At 34.1% G+C, this 26,244-nt stretch overlaps 1 protein-coding gene across 1 annotated transcript in view; it reads left to right on the top strand.

Annotated features, from left to right (window-relative positions):
• TTC13 (tetratricopeptide repeat domain 13) overlaps positions 1-24,617 on the top strand; it is a 31,571-nt gene extending 6,954 nt beyond the window's left edge. Inside the window, exons 4-23 of the mRNA XM_070951032.1 lie at positions 233-303; positions 1,692-1,757; positions 3,295-3,387; positions 5,816-5,932; positions 7,050-7,160; positions 8,351-8,433; positions 8,748-8,889; positions 10,181-10,355; positions 11,096-11,252; positions 13,806-13,936; positions 14,307-14,439; positions 15,608-15,700; positions 17,415-17,498; positions 18,039-18,123; positions 19,684-19,793; positions 21,168-21,303; positions 22,067-22,146; positions 22,855-22,933; positions 23,761-23,840; positions 24,506-24,617. Coding sequence (XP_070807133.1) covers positions 233-303; positions 1,692-1,757; positions 3,295-3,387; positions 5,816-5,932; positions 7,050-7,160; positions 8,351-8,433; positions 8,748-8,889; positions 10,181-10,355; positions 11,096-11,252; positions 13,806-13,936; positions 14,307-14,439; positions 15,608-15,700; positions 17,415-17,498; positions 18,039-18,123; positions 19,684-19,793; positions 21,168-21,303; positions 22,067-22,146; positions 22,855-22,933; positions 23,761-23,840; positions 24,506-24,617 — 2,138 coding nt within the window. The remainder of the gene's footprint in view (positions 1-232; positions 304-1,691; positions 1,758-3,294; positions 3,388-5,815; positions 5,933-7,049; positions 7,161-8,350; positions 8,434-8,747; positions 8,890-10,180; positions 10,356-11,095; positions 11,253-13,805; positions 13,937-14,306; positions 14,440-15,607; positions 15,701-17,414; positions 17,499-18,038; positions 18,124-19,683; positions 19,794-21,167; positions 21,304-22,066; positions 22,147-22,854; positions 22,934-23,760; positions 23,841-24,505) is intronic.
• The last annotated feature ends 1,627 nt before the right edge of the window (positions 24,618-26,244 follow it).

The following is a 26,244-nucleotide window of genomic DNA, read 5'->3' as shown; positions in this document are numbered from 1 at the left end:
CAATATTTTACTTACAAGATAGCATTATATTTAGACATCTCTATTACTTTGATTAGTATATTTATTGACTATTGTACAGTGGAGTTTGATCACAAAATTGTTTGATCATCTCAATATTAGATTTTCAGGATTTTCAGTTTAGTTCCTTGTGGGATTTTCAGCAATCCTTATATATGACAAATGTGTAATTTACAGAAGCTTGATTTAATAACTTAAAAAATTATTTTGACAGCTATTGCTTATGTATTGATTGGCAATGGCCTTTATGAGGAAGCAATACACCACTTTTCAACAATGCTTCAGGTAACTGTTTTACATTTTTATTCAACTTTAGTAAAAAGAGTTTCTCCAAAAAGACAACTTCTTCCTTGGAGAAGTGTAACAGAGGGTAATATAAATTTAATATGCAAAACATAGGCTTTTAGGATTAAATTGGCATTTAAAATGTAATGCATTCTCATATTTGGGCAAAATACATTGTGTGCTAGAACTGCTTGTATTCAGTAGGGAAAATGTGGTTCAAAGTAAATTATAGGAAATAATTTTTATGAGTGAAATCCAGTGACATTTTTTGAATGAAAACAGTTTTTACTTGTGGAGTTGAAGTATCTATTTACACCTAATCGTCTGCAGTAGAGTTTAAAGATTTATTTGGAGTTACAGGGCATTTCAAATTTAGGAGAGAATGAAGAAAAGTCTTTTTGTTTAAATAAGTGTCATGGAAAATGTCATATATGAATATACAGTTGCTTTTGATATTAGGAGTACACAACCGTTTAGAGTATCAAGGGTGGCTTGCATTGGTAAATGGTGGTTTGGTATATGCACATCCATGCATATAATGTCACTGCTGGAATGAAGATCACAATCCTCACCAGCTGTGAAACAGCTTTGATCAGCTGATTGCAAAATATTTGAGACTACAGGTTAGTCTTTGCTTAACACCCACAACTGAGACAACTCTGTTGCTAAGCAATGTTATTAAGTGAAACATTATGTGATCATGATGGACCTACAACTTTACTTCCATTTCACTTGTTAAGCAGCTCACCCGTGGTTGTTAAGTAAGACACCATGTGTGAGTTGCAATTTAATTGCTGGCTTCTCCATTCACTTTCCTTGTTGGAAGCCAGCTGTGAAGCTTGCAAATGCCGATCAAATGGTCCTGGGGCATTGTGACAGTTGTAAATGCCCACTAGTCACAAAGTGCCAAATCTAAATCACATGACAGTGGAGACATTGTGACACTTGTAACTATGAAGACCTGTCACAAAGTTACTTTTTCAGCACTGTTGTAACTTTGAATGGTCACTAAACAGGAGAGTCATTAAATGACAATTACCTGTAATTTGCCCAATAACGAGTTTTCTAGAAGAGATACAAGGTTACTTAAAGCACTATAAGCTGTATCTATAATAATTTATTACTGACTTATTATATGGTATTGTTATATTAATAGCACAGGACAGTTATGGAAATTAAAAAAAATTGTTATGAAAGCCCTTAAAATTAAAGCTAATTTTAATAACATGAGCAAAAGTTGCAAATAATTCTGGACTCATCTATAAGTGGAGATATCATGGATGGATTTTTTTTTTTTTAGTTTTTGTTAAACATTTTAGTTGTGGAATTTGCTGCTAAAATATATGCATCACAGTTATCTAAAGTCTATTTTACTTTGCTCTGCCTAGGAACAACCAGAGCTCATCAGTGCAATTTATGGGCAAGGGATAGCATATGGAAAGAAAAGGCAACATGTGAGTAGTTAATATATTTGAAGCAGCTGACACTAATTACAGAGTGCATTTTCTTGGACATATGTAAACTCTTGTGAATTCAAAATGTTTGAAGTTTGAAATGGATTATTCTGTGCTTACTAGAAATATTCTGATATTTCCAACTATTCTGGGAGTGTTCTAAACGCAAAAGAGCTTGTTCATCACAGCCACACAGCCCAGAACATTTCAAATCAGGTCAGAATGGCTCTTTCAGACTTGAAACATACTTCAGTCAAGGGTTTTGTGAAGCACTGCATTAACTGACCTAACATATGTGCAGCAGCAAATCCATAATAGGGGCAGTTCTGCTGAAATCCTTGGGAAAAGCCTGATTTTTCATTTTGGCTTGTAAATGGCCTAGGCCAACATTATTGCAGTTTGGAAGATCGTATCCCTTAGAGGTGAGATTGTTGACCTTCCAGGAAAGCCTGGAGACATGGCATTGTCATCTGGCCTGGGGAATCCAGTGATCTTGGTAGGGAGTCTGGTGAGTGCTTGTACTGTTAGAAAAATGAATAGTGTTTCCTGCAGCTATGTTTTTGTGTTTTTTAATATTTTTATTGTTTTTAAGATAAATCATTTTTGTGGTTACTTTTTGGTTAAGTTTGTATTTTTGTCTGGATTTTTAACTTTGTAAGCCACCCAGAGTCACAGTTGTTTTAAATTTAATAAGTAAATCCTGAATCAGTATAATTTCAAGTTTATGTGGTAAATATTCTCTTTGTTGATCAATTTTGCGATCTGGCGAGATCCGGCCATGAATGGTGTGAATGAGTTTTAATTTTTTTAATGTTTTTAATTTTTAAATGTTTTTTATAATGATTTTAAATGCATTGTGAGCCGCCCTGAGTCTTCGGAGAGGGGCGGCATACAAATTGAATTAATAAATAATAAATAAATAAATAAATTTTGAATTAACATCAAGGCTTTAACTAAAGTAGGATAAATTAGCAAAAAAAGGGAGGCTATGTAAAATAATTCAAAAATATTTGCATTTGTGGTTCTCTTAGGAGTCCAAAAGAAAATGCAGAATGCTTTCAGATTACAGTTATCTCTGTGTGAAAAGATGGTCTTTTGACTTGGTGCAGAGTGGGATCCTCTGCTGCCTTGAATTTGAAACTGGCATGGCATTGCTATAGAAACAGCCATATTTTATGCACTCTTTTTCTTTTACATAACCAAAATCATTTTTTACCCCAGTTTCTGATTTCAAAGTATATATGGACAATCTGTTGGAAATAACCCAGTGAGCCCAGGAGCTCCAATTCTGTAACCAAAGACTTAGATGGAAGCAACACTACTTTCATCTTCAAAATATTGTCGACAATGGATATAAAAAAGAACTATTTCAATGGATCATTGAGCTATATTTGTCATATCAAAAGCTCCTTTCTTTTACTTACATATGAAAGCAGTTGGTTTGATGCCTTTGGTGTTGTTCATTCTAAACCCTCTGAACTTAACTTCACTTTGATTAAACTAAATATACCAAAGCTTATTATCCATTATTTTCCAGGATATTAAAAATGCCGAGCTTGCTTTGTTTGAACTAAACAGAGTAATTAATCTGGCACCAGATCATCCTGAAGTGTTTGAACAACGAGCAGAGGTACTTTTCCTGTTTTAAAATACTCTGATGTCTATTTTTTTTCTCATTTTTAAATTATTGAAAGTTTTTTATTGTTGAAAATTATTGCCTTAAATGCAGTGTAATTTCTGTATGCGGTTTATGCCATCTATTTAATTCAAAGGGCAATAGTGTTTATTCAGCTTTGGTTACACAGTACCCTATACAACTATCAATAGATTAAGGATAGTGAGAGTTATTTGGGTGAAAAATAGGTAGAGTCTAACAGAGAAGATGGGAACCAGCTAAAGTTAGTTTTTTCCCAATATAAATACATTCAAGGCATTCAAACAATGTATTTTGCAGCTGAGCATACCAAGGTATATAGTTTACCTTAGTATTTATTAGATGTTTAAAACTATTCTAGTCTTGTATCCCAGCCATTTACAGAAATACCATATACAATATCACTATATAAACTAAAATAGTGACACCTTAAAAAACATTTAGGAGACTAGGTTAATGGGTCAGTGCTGGGAGAAAATCAGTCCTTACCTCCATCCCAATTCTTCATTTAAACCAAATTGAAGATTTCCTCAAACTGATTATGAAAATAAAAATGGTTAGATTGTTATTTTGGGAGTTTGGGCTTGGATGTATAGTGTAGGTATTTTGTGTTTTAACTAAAAGGATGTGAACCATTATTGTTCTTTTATACAGTATGTTTGCTGCCCAGAGTTTTATGGATAGATGGTCAGTCTTACAAATTTGATAATAAATACAAAATAAAAAAGGGATTTCCAAACTGCTGGAGCACAAGAGTACTCTTGGTCCTTTTTTGTTACAGATGCTATTCTGTAAAGAAGAAAAACTATTGCTCTAGCTTTGTCATTAAGAAAAATTGTTTGCCCAATATTCTAAAATGACAACATAAAATCTTATTAACAAACAGATATGTCCTAAGTAGCACAAAAGAGCTATTCTGGTGCTGGAGGAATCAGGCAGAAAGTTCCTCCTGGACATTCTACTTGGCTTAGTCTATGAAGAATCCTGCATGTATAATAAGGCAGAACCAAAATGAAAAGATCAGAAAGAGTAGAAAGAGCATTCAATAAGCAGTATTGTTGCTGAGAAAAAAAGACTGAAAGACTACAGGTAGTCCTTGACTTACAGCAGTTCATTTAGTGACCGTTTGAAGTTACAACAGCACTGAAATAAAGTGACTTATGAACATTTTTCACACTTATGACCATGGCAGCATCCCCATGGTCAAGTGATCAAAATTCAGATGCTTGGCAACTGATTCAGATTTATGACGGTTGCAGTGTCCTGGGGACATGTGATCACTTTTTGTAACCTGACAAGCAAAGTCGATGGGGATACCAGATTCACTTAACAACCGTATTCCTAACTTAACAACTGCAGTGATTCACTTAACGACTGTGGCAAAAAAGGTCGTAAAATGGGACAAAACTCACTTAACAAATGTCTCATTTAATAACAGAAATGTTGGGCTCCATTATGGTCATAAGTCGAGGACACCTGTAATTTCTTTGGAGTAGAAGCTCTGAACTTGAACAATACTGACAATTTCTTGGGGGGGGGGAAGGAGTGATGGTCAGGGGTGGTGGTCATGTATTTGGGGTCTAGCAGGCAAGAGTGACCAGCCTATCATCTTTATTTTCAAAAAAATATTTTTATCCTGCCTTTATTATTTTTATTATTATTATGTTGGTTGTTGTTTTTTTTACAATACTACTGCCTTCACCTATTTTCCCCCAAATATCAACCCTGTTTGATAGATTGGTTGAGAGAAAGTGACTGGCTCAAAGTTACCCAGTTTATAACTCACAGTCTCCTACTTTCTAGCTTGGTGCCTCAACCACTAAACCAAACTGGCGCTCTCATTAAGAGATTTCTGATTAAATAGTAACACTTTCATCTGTCCTGTTCTTTGATGATACCAAAATTGTAAACTGGAGAACCAGTTTAATTCGAAATATTGTACAAACAAACCAATCTTCAAAGAACATGTAAATATAATTTCTATTTTTGCGTCTTGTATATATGTGTGTGACAAATGCAGCATGTTTGTACACTTGGGCTTGGAGTATTTGGAACAGAAATAAATACATCATTTAATATAGCTCCAAGATCCTTTTTCTTCCCAAATCACTGTCTTAACACTAAATAGTATTCTTTTAGATCGGGAAATAAATAAATAGCCTTTTTTAAGGAAGGGAAATAATAATTTCTATCTCTCTCTGCATGATTAATTAATTATTTGAATATTACTTGTGTTCTGTGGGTCGCCAAAGATGAAACTAACTGGAAAAGGTTAGCATTGTTCAGAAGTTAGAGATTCAGAATGTTTGTTCAGATCCAATTTTTATTCTCCGTGACCTAGTGCTTCATGATTAAATCCAAGGACCAGTCCTTGCTATGCTAAAATATTATTCTGAATTTATAGATACTGTCATCTTTGGGTCGAATTAGTGAAGCACTGACTGATATCACTAAAGCTATTCAGCTGAAACGCTCAGCGCAGCTTTATCGACACAGAGGTATTCTTTACTTCATTTCTGAGGTAAGACTTCAGTCCTTCATAGTACTGAACATTAAGCTCCCAGTCATGTGAAAACAACTTTACTTTAGGCTCAGTATGTTTTTATAATGTATCTCCCTTTAGGGATTCTCTTGAATGCAGGAGCCTCCATAAAGTCTGAAACTGCAGCAACTACCTTTACGTGACCCTCCTTTCCCCAGATGCCCCTGTTTGAATCTTCATTCTCATCCTGATATAAAGTTATAGCTACAACCAGGCATTAAAAATATTATGGCATTCATAATATTAGGAAATTAATCAGTTATTAATAAGTTAATTAATCAGAATAGAGTTGGAAGGGATGTGGCGGTCTTCTAGTTCAGCCCCCTGCTTAAGTGGGAGACCCTATACCAAATAAGACAGCTCTTCCATTCTTCCTGCCTTCCTCTTCTGGTAAGATTAGCTCATGTAGGCTTGACAGGAGTCTGCTTATAAAAATGGGTTATGAAGGTTAGGAGAATCAATCCAATCCTTTTTCCTGCAGGGAAACTGTATAGAACAAATGCTTAATGCCGTGACATCTTTTTAAAAAATACTATTTTAGTTACTTGGTTAGTTAAAGCATTTATATACTGCCTTTATACAAATGTTCAAGTCTACTTAACATTTTTGTACAGAAAGAGAACATAGGTATATTAGTTTTTGGGTAAAAGAAAAACTTGATGAATTAGGTCTCAGTATTTCAAAAGTTTAAGGAATAACTTGTACCTCTAGGTGTTGCAATGAGGTCATTCCCACAAAATGTCTTAGTTATTAGTGCAATTTTTATAAATGCAGATTGTTTTTTTTCTGATCCCATTTATTGAATTAAGTTGTACAATCTGTTTTTATGCACATTTTTTTCACAAGCAGTTCGTAGTACATTCCAGTGGTTTTTACTAGGAAATAAGACCTGAATTCAGCAGGTCTTATATTAAGAAAATCTATTTAATTTTATTTAAAAGTTTAATTTTGCCTAGGTTGGTGTGTGATTGGCAGTTGCGCTTCTGTTTTAAGAATTAATATTGTGTAAGTCATAATATGAGTATTACATGATATATTTTGAATTGGGTCTAGATTTTTTTTCTCTTATCTGATGAAAGCTATTTTTCTACAATAGGACTATGCAACAGCCAATGAAGATTTTCAGGACTCTCTTGAGCTGAACAAAAACCAGCCCACTGTTATGCTTTACAGAGGTTTATCCTTTTTTCACAGAGGGCTTTTAAAGGTATGGAATTCCTATCCTATGTTTCCACAAATGCAAAAAGTTACAATTATGCTGCTCAGATTGATTTTTTGGGAACGGTTGGGGTAGAAAAATAAATAAGACAAACAGACTTGTTTTTATATGTATGCTTAATTTAGTCCATTGTTGTTGTTTTTTCAAAAGTCAGTGGCTGCATATCATTACTAAGCCATAACTTGGCTTATTTGGCTTTGCCTTAGTACTACATAAGGACCAGATTACAATAATTTTTTTAACAAGTCATGGTTAACACAAATCATGACTTAGTGTATATCAACCCAGTTCTTGTTTCTTCCAAGTATTTTCTTAATGTTTCTTGAGTTCATATATCCTGGAAATCCTCGGGCTGAACCTGGAACCTCACGTTTGCAAGTCAATATTCTGATCTTGAACTCTGTCTCTTGCCTAGTGTTTAATACTGAATTATTATCAGTATTCATGATTGTAAATTTATCTGAGGATAAAGAATGCTTGTTTTCACTTATAGAAACATTTTAATGTCACTTGTTTTTGTCATTTGTCACTTAACGGCCTAGACTTTTTATGTTGATTTTTGCAATATCATCAGTATCTTTCCTCTTTACAAACCATTGAAACTTCTGTCACTAAACAAGCTGATTAAAGGCAGGCTGCCTTATTTTCTTTCATTGTACTTAATAAGCTTAAAAATGCTTTCATTAGTGCTGGCTATCCTGCTTTATATTTAACTATATTACTTGCAGCATGGTTGAGAATTAAGATTGAAGACTTCTGAAATTTCACAAATTATTTTAATTTGTGCCAGAGATTTATTATGCCATTTTTTTAAAAAAAGGCCAAGTTGTCATCTCTATTTTTTTGCGCTACTTCTGACAGATAAATTTAGAAGTCTGTATCTTTTTATCACTTAGGCTGTTGTCTAATTTTAGTTCTTTGTTAAGTTTACCATTGTTATCTTTATTATAGTGCTTGCATGATATGGTTTCACACAGGTTCTAAAAGAATGAATATTTTGAAATGTTTTGCTTTATATTAAAACTAATTCATACGGAGTATATATAACAGGAATTACAATCTTCCTAATAATATCTATCAGCAACTCATTGTCCCGATCTTTCATCCCATTATGTATGTTCTCATTCTAAAAGGTGAATAGAAGTAATGGAAGTAGTTCAGTGTTGTGCTTTTCACAGGAAGCTATTGAGATATTTAAAGAAGCCCTGAAGCAGAAATCAGATTTCATAGATGCCTATAAAAGTCTGGGCCAGGCTTATCGGTAAGCAGCTTCAAAATTCTCTTAACTTTAATGTTTCTCCATCAAATATGCATAGTGCAAAATAATAATAATAATAATAGAATAAAGCATTCACAAATTGGGTTTATGGAAAGGGACATTTTCGAGCAAGGGTGCAATGCTTGCTAGATGTCTCAAATGTTATAGTTTTTCTGTCAAACGTCATGAATCTGTAACTTTAATAATCATAATATTATTTTAAGCCCTATTTTAATAAATCCGATTTAAAAAATTTACTAGATAAAAGTACTAATTTGCTGTTGCTTTTTTATCTAATTGCTCAATAAAATAATTAGAGAACTTGGTAACTTTGAAGCTGCAGCGGAAAATTTTCAGAAGGCATTGATGCTTAATCAAAATCATGTCCAGACGATACAACTTAAGGGAAATATGCTTTATCATCATGGAAGCTTGGATGAAGCGTTGAAAAACTTTAAGGTAAGCACTGGCAAAATTGGAGTATATTATAAAAGTTCTGTTATGTTTGTTTATAATATCTCTGGAGAAACTGCAAAGGATTATAAGAAACAACATAGATGTTATCCTGCAATATTGAATTTGATTCATAATCAATCTGGCTGCTGTATCCTGCACTACCTGCAGCTACTGGTGCCTCTCCAAAGGCATCTTCCTAGAGAACACATCACAGTAGTCTAGCCAAATAGGGATCAAGTGTGAGTTACCGTCACCGAGGCATCTTAGTCTACTTGGAGCTATAAGTAATGTACAAGTGGAACTGAACAAGGGCTTTTCTAGCTATGGCTACATTCTGTCATGTAAGAAAGAGCTGTGGTTCCAAAAGAACCCCAAAGTCACAAATACAGGTAGTCCTTGACTTACAACAGTTCACTTAGTGACTGTTCAAAGTTACAATGGCACTGGAAAAAAATGACTTATGATCATTTTTCACACTTAAGACCCTCGCAGCATCCCCAGGATCATGTGAGCAAAATTCGGATGCTTGGCAACTGGTTCATATTTATGACCATTGCGGTGTCCCAAAGTTATGTGATCCCCTTTTGCGACCTTCTGACAAGCAAAGTCAATGAGGAAGCCAGATTCACTTAACAACCGGGCTACTAACTTATTAACTGCAATGATTCACTTAACAGCTGTGGTGAGAAAGATCGTAAAATGGGGCAAAACTCACTTAACACATGTCTCACTTAACAACCAAAATGTTGGGCTCAATCATGGTCGTAAGTCGAGGACTACCTGCAACCTCTTTCAAAGGGAACAGAACCCCACCAAGTAACTACTGGCACCAATGCCACCAGATTGCCTAGAAGTTTATTGACAGATAACAAATCTTTCTGGATAGGATCTCAGTTTGTTTTATTTTAGTTCCTAAATGCCACTTAAATAGCTGTAGCTTGATCTCTTTTGCAGAAGGGCAAGTGTCCCAGAATGTGGAGCCTTAATAGAGAAGGTGTGCCTCTGTATCCATATTCCCTTTCCCTTTATATGGGGGTGGGACCTCTATCATTTCTCCCCTTCATGCATAGACCACACATATTCTACCTGGAGGATATTAAGGTACCCTGGAACCAAGCGACCTACAATTACGTTAAAAATGAGCATATTACGTTAAATGAACAGAAAAACACCTTGCTGAAATAGCTTCATGGAGAAAAAAAAACTTTTTAAAAAAAGAAGAGAAGAAATTGTATTTGATGGGTTTGAAATGTTACTCATGTCTTGGTTTTATTGTCCCTTTTCAATGTTCTAGAGGTGTCTTCAAATAGAGCCATATAATGAAGTATGTCAGTACATGAAAGGTCTCAGTCATGTTGCCATGGGCCAATTTTATGAAGGAATCAAAGCTCAGACTAAAGTTATGTTAAATGATCCCTTGCCTGGTCAAACAGCCAGCACAGAATATCTGAAAGTGAAATACTTCAGGGGTAAGTTGCTGATAACAATATAATTAATGTTTTTACACAAATCTCTGTATATTTAAACAGAGGGTTTTATGGACACTTTTTGAAAATAAAATACATTCTTTGTTTGCTTCTGTGATCTAGTTAACAGTATTGTATCAATACTTTATTTTATTTGAAACATAAATTGTTTAATTACTTAGTCAACTTAACATATTTCTGGTCAATGACTAATAAAAAACTAAACTACCAGAGAAATGAAATCATCTTCCTGGCCTTTTTCCTGGCATTTTTCTAATATTTTCTCCATTCATGGGATGTTTTACTTAGAAATTTGTATTAGTGCAACAATTCAATTTTTTTAACTTCAAAGACTGAATGATTGACAAAACCCCCAAAGCAAAGACAATTGAAATTATTAACGTATGGATGAAAAGAAGCTAAGACATCAGTTAAAAAGCTTGGCTATAGAAGTACATTTTGAGTGGAGAACCACCACTAGCAACTGTTTGATCTTCACAGATCACGCAAGGGGTTAGTTGCTTGCCAACTGTATAAAACTGTCTGCCACTTTGAAAATTTAACAGTCCCGTTGTTTGGGGAAAATATCCAAATATGGCATTAAAATATTAATAAAATGAGTACAAACCATATTGCCTTGCTTTAATTTTTGGGGGAGAGGGGAGAGGGATAAATCAGCTGAATTTCATATGGAGGTCTTTTGGAAAATTTATTAGGGAAAATGTATCTCATTTTCTCCACAGAATATTCTCGCTATCTCCATGCACATCTTGATATTCCAGTTACAGAATACAACATAGATGCAGATCTTCCTGGGAAGTTTAAAGACCACTGGGTCAAGAATCTTCCTTTTTTGATAGAAGACTATGAAGAACAGCCAGGCCTACAACCAAATATAAAGTGAGTGACTAAAGTGCTATTTTCATACCAGGCTGTGCTAGAAATGTTTCAATGTTTAATCTAGAGCAACGGGCGGTATATCTTTATGCATTCTTTTTTAAAAACTTGTAAAATTCCATGGTTTTCTGTTTCATGTAAAAGCTAGGAAGAAGAATTTGAAATGTTCTTTTTTTCAGTCTTGCTCAATTGAATACAATTTTACAAAAGCAATAGTAGCTGCGATTTCTTGTTCCCAAAATAAATTATGTCAACAACTTTACAGATTCCAAACATGAAACTATGAAAAATTGATTTTGCAATCATTTATTGAACAAATAATTAACAGATATGGCATTTCCTTCTGTGGAAAATATGAGTACACTCTTAGTCTTAATGCCTGGAATTTCCCCCTTTGGCAAAAACAACCTCCAATTGGCATTTCTTATAACTGTCTACAGCAATGTTTCTGAGAGTTGATGTCCAAACATCTTCAAGCTGCCAATGTTGAGAAACAATGGTCTACAGTCTCTGGCATTGACTGGGAGGAATTTTTTAAGCTGTGTGACGTTTGAGGGGTTTCTTGCATAGATGGCCTATTTCAAATCATCCTATAGCATCTTGGATTAAGGTTACTTTAATTTTGACCATTTGAGAATCGACCATTTCTTTCTTTCCCCCCAGACGTTCCTTGGTGAATTTGCTGGAATATTTAGGACACTTGTCATGTTGCAAGGTCCACTTTGAGTTCAGCTTCTATTTCTGACAGATGGTCTCACATTATCCTCAAGCACTTTCTGCTGCAATAAAGGATTCTAGGATGATGAGCTGCCCAGGCCCTGAAACAGGAAAGCAGCTCCAAACTATAACATTTCCACCACCATGCTTTGTAGTTAATAGTTTTTCTGGTGAAATGCTATCTTTTGTTTTCACCAAACATGTTTTTTGTACTGTGGCTAAATAACTTTGCCTTTCTGTCCACAATGCATTATTCCGGAAGTCCTGGTCTTTACTTAAGTGTTCATGAGCAAACTTCAGTCTTGCTTTGGTGTTCTTTCTGGGCAGCAAAGATTTCTTCCCATGTAGATCTAATTTGTGCAACTTCTTTCTAATGGTAGACTTAGGTACCTTGACATCAAGGTACAAATCCTATGGTTTATCCATAGGATTACATAATGTAATTCTAGGGTACTTAGAGACTTCTTTCAGCATCTTTCCTTCTGCTCACAGGCTGAACTTGCTGCGATGACCTGACAGATTGGTGATTGTTTGAAATCATTTCTACTTGCAGATGAAATTTTCTGGATAGCGGAATGATAACTATCTAGTTGTTTAAACGGCCATCTTTCTAATCCCTTCCCAGACTCCTAGACATTTACAACCTTCTTTCTGAAGACCTCAGATAATCTCTTGAACTAAGCATGGTGATACCACACACTTCAACAACAAAGGGCAAATCAAGCTAAATGTCTGAACTGTAAATGAGACAGGCTCTTCACAGATCTTTCTAATGATTTGTATCTGATCTGGTTCACTTGATTCTAATTTTAGATATTTGAAGTAGTGATAAATGTAAGGGTGTACTTTCATCCACACGCAAGATTTGCATTTATGTTTATTTAAATTAGTCTACACAATGTAAATGGTGCATGATATTTGTTTTATCCCTGTATTAGTATTGTTGAAATGAAGATCAAATATCTCTATGTTGGAACACGCACACACACACACACATCTTTGTCTATAACCTGTTGATGAAACTGACACAGAAAACAAGCTGACCTTTCATTCAGAACTTGTGAAATTGTTTTTCAAGCAGCTTCTTATCCATTGGCAGCAACATGGCACTTGGAAATTGAGAGCTTTGCATGCTTGTTGGAAGAATGTGTGGCTGTTGAAACTCCTTTAGTCTGCAGGACTAAGCAAGATCCTGTTAGTAAAGGAACAATCCCAGATAACAGTACTGAACTGTCTAGCTAGACAATTATTAATATACAGGCAATTGTCACTTAATGACTGGAATTTGGACTGGAATTTCCATTAGTAAATGATAGGATCATAAAGCACAATGTCACATGACCGCATTGCTTAGCAGCAGCAGTTCTAGTTGTTGTTGTTAAGTAAATCATCTGATGTCATCATGTGATTGTCATTTGCAACCTCCTGCTGGTTTTCACATTGACTTTGCTTGTCAAAAGCCAGCAATGAAGGTTCCAAATGACAGTCATGTGATTATGGGATGCTGCAATGTCATAATGGTGAGTCAGTCACTGAATGCCCAGATCATGATTTCATGACCAGGGTGTCTCTGCAGCCATCATAAGTATGAAGACTAGTTGCAAATACCACTTGTTCAGCACTGTCGTAAGTTCAGACAGCTGCAGAAAGAGTGGTGGTTTAGTATAGATGACGACCTTCTATATTCATAAATAAGAACATTGCCAAACAACCTTCTACTTTGGTGACAGTCAGTGGTCTTGCACCTTGTTTCGAATGTTAATTCCTAATATTTACTCTCTGTTTATGACTTCATAGAAACCCTCTTGATATTTCATATAAACTCTGTTATAATTTTAGAGATGTGCAGCTTCACAAATTTGAAAACTATAAGTCCTCAGTGCAAGAGATGATATGTGTAGCTAATCATTTGGGTTCATTAATGCAATATGAGACTGTTGGATTTCTCCCAAACAAGAGAATGCATAGAGGTAAGCTAGGAAAATATAATCTGAATATCATTTCTCTTGCTATGATCACAGATGTCTATTTTAAAATATAGAACTATAAAACATACTTTCTTCCAACTTGTAGTGCAGTTCATTCAGAGATTATGCAAAAATATTCAAATATTTACAAGCTGTCATTTCTATGTATCAAATCTATCGAGGCAGCTATGCCCAGTGATATCCAACACCAGCTATCATGTATTTTATTGTTTCTCTTAAATTACAAACTGAGCTGGATGTTAACCTCACTGAACACAGCAGGCCTGAGATTCAAAAAAAATGGTGCAATTCAATATATGAAGAGAATAAATGTGAGTGGGCTGAACTTATGCCTACTTTGTTTGTTCTTCAGCAATGGGGCTAGCGGTGCTAGAAGTAATGCAAGCTGTACAGCGAACTTGGGTAAACTCAAAGGTGCGGATGAATGGAAAAACCAAGCTGATGCAATGGAGAGATATGTTCGACATTGCTGTGAAATGGAGACGGTAATAAAGGAGAACATCAATTAGGACTGTGCAAACTATTTGGAAAGGTGCTGTGGTGAAATGGAGTGGCAGTTACAAGGGAAGCATCTTCAGTGAAATGCACAGACATTCCTAGAAGACCAGAAATGGGCCTCGCCAAATTTTTGAGAGATATAGAGATGTTTTGTAAAGTGCCCCTCCAAACAGTTTCTACAGTCTTCAAATATATTAAATTGATACTCGTGGATTTTGCTGATTATCACCATCAAGAATTCTAGCTAAGTTTCATAAAAGTAAAGACACAGTAGACCGAGGAAATTACCTTATTTGATCTCTGTGTGGTTTCTATTTCATTAGTTCTGGTTGGTGCACCTCAAAAAAAAAAAATGGAAAAAATTTCAGAAAAGAGACAAATGAAAGGACAATGAGATTTTCAATGTTCTTGGGGTAAGATTGCATAGTGTAGAGTTCTTTAGCTTAGAAAAGGGCCATTGCATAGGTTTATCAAATTATTCTAGAACTAAAAGCAGTGGGCTTCTGAAAATCAGTCTCAGGGAAACAGAGATAGAGAAGTAATACTATCATAATTGTGAGCTTCCCAGAGGTAACTGGTTGCCACTATGGAACACTTAATTTGTACTAAAATAAACTACAGTTGGCTCCAATAAGGTTATTTTTATAGGATAATACAGTTTTAGCAGTGTAACAAGTTTATGCTTAGGAATGCCCACAATTGAATCAACTGAATTCTCCCTCAGCTGGTGCTTTTCTTTGCTGAGTATGTTGGTATTTTTAGGATTTATTTAGTTCCCAGTTCTATTCCCACACAGAGTTTAATTTATATATTTTTCCACTTTTGTTAGTGGTGAGAGGAAGTCAAGGTAAATCCTCATAAAAAAAACTTAAAGAAACCATTGAGGGGCAATGGAGAGGAGCTAGATGAGACATTTGGGTTCCATTCATGATTTATAGTTAGGTTGTTTTATGTCCCCAAACAGTCATGATCAGTTGTTGATTAACTCTATAATGGCTTGAACTATAATTTAGCTCTCTTATTCAATCTCCTGCTGCCCATTCTAGAAGTTAGCTCAATATTGTAGTTGGAAAGAAGCAATAAAAATGTCAAATTGGATGTGACTTGATATAACTAATTAATCTTTAATGGGATTAACACAGTGTGTCTTTGCAGGATAGCTGATCCAGACCAGCCAGTGTTATGGTTAGACCAAATACCAGCTCAAAGCCTTAGTAGAGGTTTTAATAATCACATCAATCTTATCAGGTATGATATTTCAGTGAAATTTTGTTTACTCCAGATGTGACAGAATCATATATTCTATATTATGTGGTTAATTCTCAATATAAAGTTTAGGATTTTAAAATTGGCCTTACATGTTTTTCTTTTACTATATTTTATATTTAATATATTGTAAAACAAAATATAGTCCCTTCCTTTGTCCAGAGGATCAAGAGGTACAGTAATTACTGTATGTTATTCTGGAGTCAAATCAATAATCCTCATGTCTTTCAGAAGTGCTTTCTACTTCCAACTGAAGTTGTAATTTTTCCTATATTGAAAGTTGCTCCTAAAATAGTAATAGTGCCTCTATAGAATAATGCTTCAACAGGTCCTCGCCATCTAAGAATAGTTTCATCATTGTATGTCCCCATCTCTCCTCCAAAACAAAACAGGATTCCATGCTGGAGCATTCCCAAAGAAGTGCAGGAAAGTACAGGCCACACTATGGTCAATTACAGGTGTTTGGACTATGGTTTATATAAATAGACTGGCAAACTTTTTGCTTTTCCCAGAAATACTGTGAAATATTTGCTTTCACTAGCTTTGCTTATTTGGGGGAGTAGTTTGAAGAACAGACAATTTTTGCATCCTGTAAGAGTAATCCATTTAGTACAAAAAAACCTATCTGGTATCCCATGACTCTATGGAAATATTGCTTTTGGGCGGTCCAAACAAATTTTATTTTTCTATCTTGATAGTTTATAAATTTAATCTGGTTTTATAATGCTTCAGAAAGATACCCTTTTCAGTTGCCTGCACTGTAGCAACTGAGCAGCTATGATGTTCAATCATCCTGATACTGAATTCCTTTCATCTTTGATTCTGAGTAGAGTGGCTCTACCTTTCATGGGAGGGAGGGAGGGAGGGAGGGAGATCACCCATGGCTTGAGTTATAAACTATATGGACAGAAGGATTTTTGCTCCCTGAATGTTTCCTGTTTTAACTGCGGTGATTATTTTGTACAATATTTTAATTTATAAAACTGTTCAGAGTCATCTGGAATGGAATAGCCTAACCATTCAGGAAACAAACAAACAAACAAATGCCTTATGAGGGTTGTTGAGAGGTGGGGGGGTTAATCTTACAGTCATCTGTAAAGCATCTTGGTTGAACTCCAAATAGTGACCTGCCAACCAAAGGGATTTTATTAGGATTGGTTCTTTCAAGATAACTTGGAAACTGTTCAGAGATTAAATAGCTTAATGTTGTTCTCACACTGTTTAGAATTCAAAAACTACATTATTAAAATATATTATCTAGGAGTAAAGCTCATTGCAAAAGAGACTTCTCTTATGAATTAAATACTGTTAATGATTATGTATAACTTGCATTTATATTACAAATTTAATGTACATGAAGAATACATTTACATTCATTCATTTTATGAATTTGATAATTTATAATATAATTGTTCATAATTTTCTCCTCTTACCATATTACTGTTCAACTGTAATTCATATACAGTGATTAAGGATAAATTAAAAATGAGTTTTGTAATGCTTGGAATATTTTATGGTTCATATACTCCAGATTTCTTAGCAAGTACCGGTAGGTATTAGAAAAAGAATCCTCGCGAGCACAGTTCATAATCCAGTGTCATGTATAAAAATTGTTCATGTCCTTTAATTATTCATGTATGAATGATCTCTTTAATCTACCTTTAATATCCATTTTTAAAAATATTTATATCTACAGGGGCCAGTTTATTAACATGAGATACACAGAGTATTTTGACAAGATACTTCATTTTATCAAAGACAGGATCCTTGTTTATCATAGGTACACAATTTTTTCTTGTAATTTTATAGTAATTCTTGTTATTTATAAAGCATTTTAAGACTAGATGCTCTGTATGTGTAAATATGTATACATGTATTCTGCCTGTATATTTATCATCTGAATAAAGTGAGATAAATTTCATGAAAAAAAACCCCAAACAATTAGAGATCAAAGACTTAGTTGCAAGAGCATGTATGCAAATATCAAGATTCAGTGAATTTTAGACAATGGGGTAGAAAGAGAGAGATAAAAGAACAGGATAAAAAATGGGAAAAATATTCTTAGGTTAGCCAAAAGAAAAAGACCAGCTAAAGAAAATATCAGTATATGAGATAATAGAGAGAAAAATTAAGGAATTCAAAAACTGTGGATTAAAAGTGTGAAAAAAGATTTAGTAATAAAAATCAGGTAATCAGAGAAATATTTTATGATGTATCCTGTTTCCATGCTAAATAAATAAATAGAATCTAATGATGAAATACTTACGTGACATTGTGCTAAAATCTTTTTCAACTGAAATTGTGCTAAAATCTATTTTAGTGCTAATAACCACAAAGAACTATTGGAAGTTCGCGAAGCATTGGAGCAGGTACATAAGGTAGAAGATCTTCTTCCAATTATGAAGGTATTTTTCTCTTCAACCTATTTTTATTAATATTAGAAATTAGATCATTCAAACATAACAGTGTAGAAATTAAATATTACAACTTGCCCATTATGTTATAATTAAATAGTCATATTATCTCATATTGGCTGTGTTTTGAATTTGGTTTGTATTATTACAGCCGAGGGAAAGAAGATGCATGAATCTCATCTTTCTACAAAGTACTGTAATATAAAAGACCAACTTTTGAGGCAAGATTTTCCAAATCATGTTACGGAGAGTTGTGTTGCCATATATATCTAGGATTATATTGAAAATAAAATTAGAGGCACATAGTTATTATTGTCAAGCCATTCTTTTCCTGTGTCCTCTAGAATTCATTTAAATTGGATGTCACAATTCTTAGCACCATGACATAATATTTGTAATATGTTTTAACTTGTACATTATAGTTATCTCCTTTGACTGGTATTTTTTGGCTTTATACCAGTGTTTCTCAATCTCAGCACTTTCAGATGTAATATACAGTAGTTATCACATTTCTCATTTACTATAATGCCCAACTTTCAGATATGTGGATTTCAATTCCCTGACTGGCTAGGGAATTCTGGGAGTTGAAATCCATGCATCTGAAAATTTGGGCTTTATAGTAAATAAGAAATGTGATAAATATTGTATATTACAAATAAAGCTGTTTAATTTAACAACTACATATGTGATTTTTTAAAAAAATGTAAGACAGTTATTTTCTTTGAAGAAAGAAATCACTTACAGAACCAGATTACAGGGGAGCAGTAAGATAGGAGGAGATCTGGAAGCAAATTTGATTAATTAATATTGTGTTTCCCCAAAAATAAGACATTGTCTTATGTTTTTTTGAACCCTGAAATAAGCACTTGGCCTTATTTTCGGGGAGGTCTTATTATTTAGGACGCGTGGAGCAAGACGGGGCTCCTCTTGCCATCTTACCTGATTTCCAGCTGTCTCCCTAACTCTGACCAGAGGAAATGGTGGGGACTGGCTGCACATGCATTTAAATATTTTCGGGAAGGGCTTATTTTCAAGGGGGGGGGGACTTATTTTAGCACATTCATTCAAAAGCCCGATTGGGTTTATTATCTGGGGAGGTCTTATTTTCAGGGAAACGGTAAATAAACACATCTATATCTAAACGACCACTCTGCAACTGTTTGAACTTATGACATAATATATACATGAGATAGAAGGGCCAGAAAGTGAGATTGAAACCCAAACTGAGTGGGATCATTTATTTTCTTTTCTCTTTACCTCTTCTTGCTAGGTAGCAATTTCTCTTGCTAGAAGTCATTTGCAAGGGTGTCTTTAAAAGGTTTAGAGGCATTAACTGTACCTTGTCTAGGATGAGTCTAGTCCTAACATAGGAAACTCTCTGCTCTTTTAAATAGCTCCTGTAATAGGAAGTGAACATCTTCTGGCACTGAGAGGATGCACCAGCTAGGGAAATATATCCTGTTCTTTTGGGATTGTTATAATTTGCATTATGTAGTATAAAAAGAACATTTCAGTCTGTTTTGAACATTTCTTTTGGCATTTTTTGTAAAGCAGCTTAATAGTAAAACAAGAGATGGTTTTACCATCCACACCAAAGTCCCAAGCCTCAAAAATCCAGGAAAGGAATATGATGGATACACTATTACTTTAACAGGAAACAGGTAAGTCTTTCTTTTATGTTATGACATACAGATCTTTATTTTAATCAATTAAAGCCTGGGTTTCAGAGACCAGAGAGGTTTCAAAGATACTAAAATACCTTATCATTTATCTGCAAAGCTGGATTTTCTGAACTTTAATTACTTTACCTTTTAGCATTTTATCCAAGTCTGACATTGACAGGAGGTCACTGTCCATTCAGCTTCTTGTTTATGCATCAGAATTGTGTGGACTAGATTTTATCTATGGTTGTTTTTAACTTTCCTATTCAATAAATGCACTAGAAGCCATAGAGTCTTTTTGTATTATCTAGTGTATGTTCATCGGTGTATAGCAGTGTAGTTATACTGATGCAAATCACTTAGCATTTACATAAGACACTGACCAGCTATAAGCTGAGGGTATATATATCAGTCCAGTATCGGATTTTTTTAAATATACCCAATGCTGCACTTCAATGATTACATGATTTAGACTTTGGTATTTAACTAATGTCAAATGTTTTACTAATCTAGGTGAAATGTTAATATATATATATTGCTACCCCATGTATGACATGCCATATGCTAAATGAATAAGACACAACATCCTCCTTCAGAGATTAGTGCACAATCCTATACAAAGCATGTGATTGACGCATTTCCACCATTTCATTTCTTTCCTTTTCTATCACGACCAGAAAGAAGAATAAACTAGAATTTAGTTTTATTCTGGTACATTTCTGGTTTGTAACCCTCTTTATGGAATGGGTGATTTAGAAATATGAAATATAATAAATAAATTAGCAAATAGGTCTGTTTAAAATAAATGCTAGATTTATTTCTTTATTATTTGCTCATTAATTTTGTTACTTTCCTTTTTTTCTTTCATTGCATTGCTTTTACTTTTTTTAAAACAAAAAAATAATTAAAAAATAAAATGATGCAGACTTTGCTTTACAAAGTAAATTACATAGTAATATAATATTGTAAATTTATATAGTAAATTACAGAAGCTGCTTTTTAATGTATTTCTGAAATTCTATTAGAGGAGAACATAAAACTTGAGCTTTGTATATAAGCTCATGAACATGATGATGAATCATGGGATAGCCTGACATACAAAAGTTCTGATATTCTGTTCTCATATCTGGATTACACCCATCACAAATCATGGATATGTCAATCCATAAAACTTCGCTGCTGTTCTTTTTCTTTGGTCTTTATGTTGCAAGGTTCAGGGATAATTATTTAATGATATTTTGGACAGTAAAAAGAATTCAGCAAAGTCACATATTGTTGCTTAGTAATCTTGACATTTTTTTGTTTATTTGAACATGTTTGAAGTCATTTTTTTCTTTTTTTCATGAAGCATTCTCTTTCTCACATACCTTGCAGGATTGGTAATCTTTTGTTTTCAGTTGAGACACAGACAACAGAAGCAAGAACACAACTTTATCATACAGAAATAGATGCTCTTTATAAAGATTTAACTATGAAAGGAAAAACACATCTTTTGTCTGCAGAACCTAGGGTAATGTCTTTTTAATTGATTATTTTAAAAACTAGTAGACAGGAAATGTTCAAGTAGATTTGGTAGACAATCTTTGAGGGATTGGAGGTTCAGTCTAGTTTCCCATTCTTTTGGAGAGTATAGGGAAATCGTGTTATGTAAAAACAGTCATAGGTAGGAGAGAAAGCCATTTTTTCTGTTTTCTCCCCCAGAATTCCAGTATAAGAATTAAAGTGAAAGGCTTCTAGGAACCAAGCCAAGTTTCCCTTTATCCCCATCTGAAAAATAGGCCAAAAATGTCCTTTGGGAAAACATTTTGTGGTTGATTTTAAGGGGATTAAAAGAGTAATAGGCAAGATGGGTAGAAATTTCCAACCTTCAATTCCCTTCCATAAATATCTTTCAAATTGGACCCCAAATGCACCATAGATTGTCACCCAGATTCAGAGGTGGGCGTCACATACTGTAACAACCAATTCGCTCAGAACTGAACATGTGAGCATGCCCACGGCATCGAAAAACTGGTGATTATATAGGACATGATAGCGCCAGGGCGAGTGGGTGGGCCCAACCATTGATTGGAACTACTGGTACGCCTGAACCGGTCCAAACCAGCAGCAGCCCACCACTGCCCAGATTGCGATTTGTGGTTCTAAGCCTATTTTCATCCTCACCTTTTAATTTTTTTTTGGGGGGGGGGAATATTGTGTTGATGATATTAGCAAGATGGGCGGAATATAAATTTAATAAAATAATTAAATAAATTTTATTTTATTTTATTTAGGAGACAGATGTCATATGCAATCTAATCTTGTCTGTTTTGTACTACTTCTGTAATTTAATGCCCCTTTCCAGAGGTTCCAGGTTAGTAACTATCTTTTTATACAATATTTAAAGCAAGCTTATCTTATTAATAACATAAATAACTATGGTGTTATATTATTCTCTGCCTCTTCAATTTTTAAATAAGTGCAAATGTTGATATTTTACTTATTTATTTCAATTCTCTACCCTAGGTTAGAAAAATAAATAATATAAAAGAATAGATTTCTAATATTTTGGAAAGATTAAAATTTGATGTAGGCTGCAATCTTGTAGTTGGATATATGTTTACTTGTACATAATAACCAGAGTCTGGTGAGTGGCAAATGTAATAATTTGAAGAAAACAGTATTGTAAAAGAACCCTCCCCCCAACTCCTTAAATAATTAATTTATTTCTCCATATTTGTGCACTGCCTGTTCATTAAGACTTGAATTAGTGATGGTTATTCTGTCAAATTCTGACAATCTGCAATTAATGGGAGTTTGTTAGTGAGAGTCTGCCAGCTAGAAAATGAATTGTAGAAGAAATGAATGTGTCTCTTTTTGTTCTATCTGTTGAGTCTTACAGAGAGAAAGCAGCTTATTTTTAGTCAATTATTTTTTCTCCATTTTTATTCCACTTTTCTTATTTGTGAGAAGCTGTAGAATAACTGTGTGATGCTGGGAAATCTGTTATTTTTTTGCATTGCCAGCTTGCTGGGTTTTCATGCTATATACTAAGAACATTGTTGTTGCATTGTTGTTTTAGTATAGTGGCTTATTCAATCATCATGGGAGCACTGATGGCAAGTGGACAGGAAGTGTCAGGAAAAATTCCTAAAGGAAAGGTATGCTCTGTATAAGTTATGTCAAATTTAGATAAGAATAACTCTTGGTCATATATGTATTGTTTCTGTATCTTACTCCTGTGTCCAAAATTCTCCTTAAGGATATGGAATCCTGCTTGAGGATACCTTTAATATTGCAAAGGTTGCCTCTTTGGTACTGTATTAGAAATAGCCCTAAAAAAATGAAAGGTGTAACAAAATCATTAAATGAAACCATAGTTTAATACATGTAGGATAGTAAATGGAATTTACTTCCAAGGAAGCATGTTTCTCCTTGGGCCTTGAACCTGATCCATTTACTTTTATATCAGTCAGCTTTTAGTAGAAGTAACAGAATATGTAAACTTGTTCTACCTCCTTAATTCTTTCCTTAAGAGAGAATTGAAAGCTATCAAAAGGCAATGCAGTTGTATTTTCTTTTTGTTATCTGGGATATTGTCTACAGTATGCTGTTTCTAATATATAGCACTGAGATATATGATAATCTTTCCGATAGGCCTTTTAACAGAAGTTATATAAGTAGACCAACTTAAAATGTAAATATATTTAAATACTATTTATAATTGTGGATTTTAAATTTAAATTTAAAATATATTTTCCTCTGAATTGTGTTGTGCAGCTTTAGATTTTCAGTGTTGCATTGCAATTACTATAATGGCAACCTCTGTGAGATAAACAGGTAAAAAATGTCCAGTGCTACTCCACTGGTCTTCCAAATCATATGACTATGCATTTTGCATGACTCTGAATATGTGGGTAGGTTCTGGTATAATTGGAAATTATTTTAAAATGTTTCTATCTTTAAACTCATTTTTAATGTTTTCCAGTTGGTGGATTTTGAAGCCATGATTGCCTCTAGTTCAGAAGCCTTTAGTAAAGTAGCAAAAAGCTGGTTGAATTTGAAAAGGTAAAAATACTAATATTGATTTATAGTATACATGAGTGTGTTCTAAGGGGAAAAAAAGAAGCAGCTCTGCATTTTCTACCAAGTATTTCATCTTCACTCACTTTGGGGTTTGATTTTTCTAAGAATTATCATCACTTTGTTTTGCCCACATCAGACAAATATCCTGCTTAACTTTCTGAATGTATATGCATGTCATGATAAATACAATGTAGTAATTTTAAAAATAATCATATATAACAGTAGTTTTTTATATAATTAATGTAGTTCAATACTGAATATAAATCAAATTATGGACTGACTGAAGTTATTGGGATAAACAACAGAATTCTGTTATACTGTAATGTGAAATACACATATACATACACCTACACCCATGCACACACATACTGTATACACACATGTACACATACATGAACATATTAATAGAAAAAATGCAATCAGTTAGATTTATGATTTTTCAGATTAGAACAATTTTGGCTAGAATTCACTGTTACTCTTATTTTAGTATCTTAAATAGTCTCTTGAACAGGCATTGAACTCTAGGCTGATATCTAAATATTGAACAAGTATTTTAAAAATGTAAATACAATGCAATTTTGTTAATTTTATTTTAGATAGGTGTATGAACTAAGCTTCAATTAATCTTGGCAATTTTCCATTTTCAGCATTTCACCTTCCTACAAGAGTCTTCCACTGGTATCAGAATCATTTCCGACTTTACGAACTATGATGGAAGCATTAAGTGCAGATTCATCACATTGCCTTAAAAGGCTTTAGTTGGTATGTGACATCTGAATAAAGAACACTGACTTCCTCTTTTGTATGGTTTTTATTTTTCTGATATGAGCATGAAATGATCTGATTTCTAATGCTATTTTTATGGAAACCAAAGATTTATATCTTTATAAATGCAGTAGAAAATAGAACTCTTTTCGGTAACTGGAACTATTGGAGAGATGATGATGATTTGATTTATTCTATATATAACTGTGCCTCTGTTTCTTAACCAGTGAGGTACTTAAAAAGATACTCTGCGGACTTAATTGTTCTTAAGCCCATTTAAATCAATATGAACCAAATTGTACAAGATAATGTTCTGTCCCATTAGGGCTTCTGAATATTGATGGATGTAAGATACAAATAATTGAAAAAAGAAAAAAATAATCTTTGAAATAATTGCAGATACTTGCTTTCAGAAAATGTTGATTATGAGTATTGCTACTCTGAGTCCATCCATTTCAGGAAATGTACCATTCCAAAAATATAATATCTGCTCTTTTGGTTTTGCATCAAGATGATAAAAGATAGCTATGAAAATATGTGAAGCATATACAGGTATTCTTTATTTAGTAGTAGTTGAGACTGGCAATTTTGTGACTAAGTAAAGAGATTGCTAAGTGAGAAATCACCTGACCATGACTGCATTTTCCAGCTCCAAACTGGCAAGACTAATCAGTTTACATCTTCAGCTTTTGTTTGCCTCCTAACAACTCCCTGGCTCTTTGGAATACTCACCTTGGCGCTGGGCTAATTAACAAGGAAATTAATGTTTCTATTTACATTCATTGGAGAGGAAGGAATTACAAGTGAATAAGCAGGCACACAGTAGGGAATACATATCAAAAGCAATGCACTGGGGCCGCCAGCCACGAGTGCTATGCAAACAGCCAAGTCAATTTCCCATTGTGTGCCTCCTATAATCTTTTCCAATCTCTCTGCTCTGTGAGAGGGGGGTGGGGGGAAACAGGTAGACCCAGGAGAAATTGCCTATAGAAATAGTTTGGGTTGGATTTTCTTTCTTGCTCCCCTCACAGAGCAGAGAGATTGAAAAAGAAGAGACCTATAATTCAAAGCAATGAAAAGTTACATTTTTTCTTGTAGGGTGATAACAGTTAATCAGAACTGGAATCAATAGAATATTGATATAAATCCCTGATAATGTTTGTGTCCCTGATTGCCTCTCAAGATTGTGTGTCTGATTTTTGATAACAAGACTTTTTCATTTTTCATTTGGAGAAAGGTGGGGGTTATATACACATATAGATCAGGGGAAGTTCTCATTGTTTAATTTAGAGAACCATTATTAATTTGATTTCTGTGGCCATCCATTTCATCTAAGCAACTGGGGTGGAGGTTAAAAACCCCAACTTTAAGTTAAAAGCCAATATACAAACATATAAAAACTGTCCACAATCATTTTTTAAAAAAACCAAACAGAAAAACACCCTCAGAAGCAGAATTCATTCTATATCGGCTCATTACAGCCATTGTAAGAGGTCACCACCATTGCTGGATCCCCAGGCAAATATGAAATCTGGGGCAATATGATATAGATGCCAAGGCAGGGAAAAGCTCTCTTCCTCAATCCTTCCAGATGACACTTTGATAGAAGGGACAATTAACC

This window comes from Pituophis catenifer, unplaced genomic scaffold (assembly GCF_029215685.1).
Source record: "Pituophis catenifer annectens isolate HBS135680 unplaced genomic scaffold, rPitCat1.0.hap2 SCAF_1, whole genome shotgun sequence".
NCBI classification, from domain to species: domain Eukaryota; kingdom Metazoa; phylum Chordata; class Lepidosauria; order Squamata; family Colubridae; genus Pituophis; species Pituophis catenifer.
The sequence above is the reverse complement of the archived record's forward strand: the minus strand, read 5'-3'. Positions and strand labels throughout refer to the sequence as shown.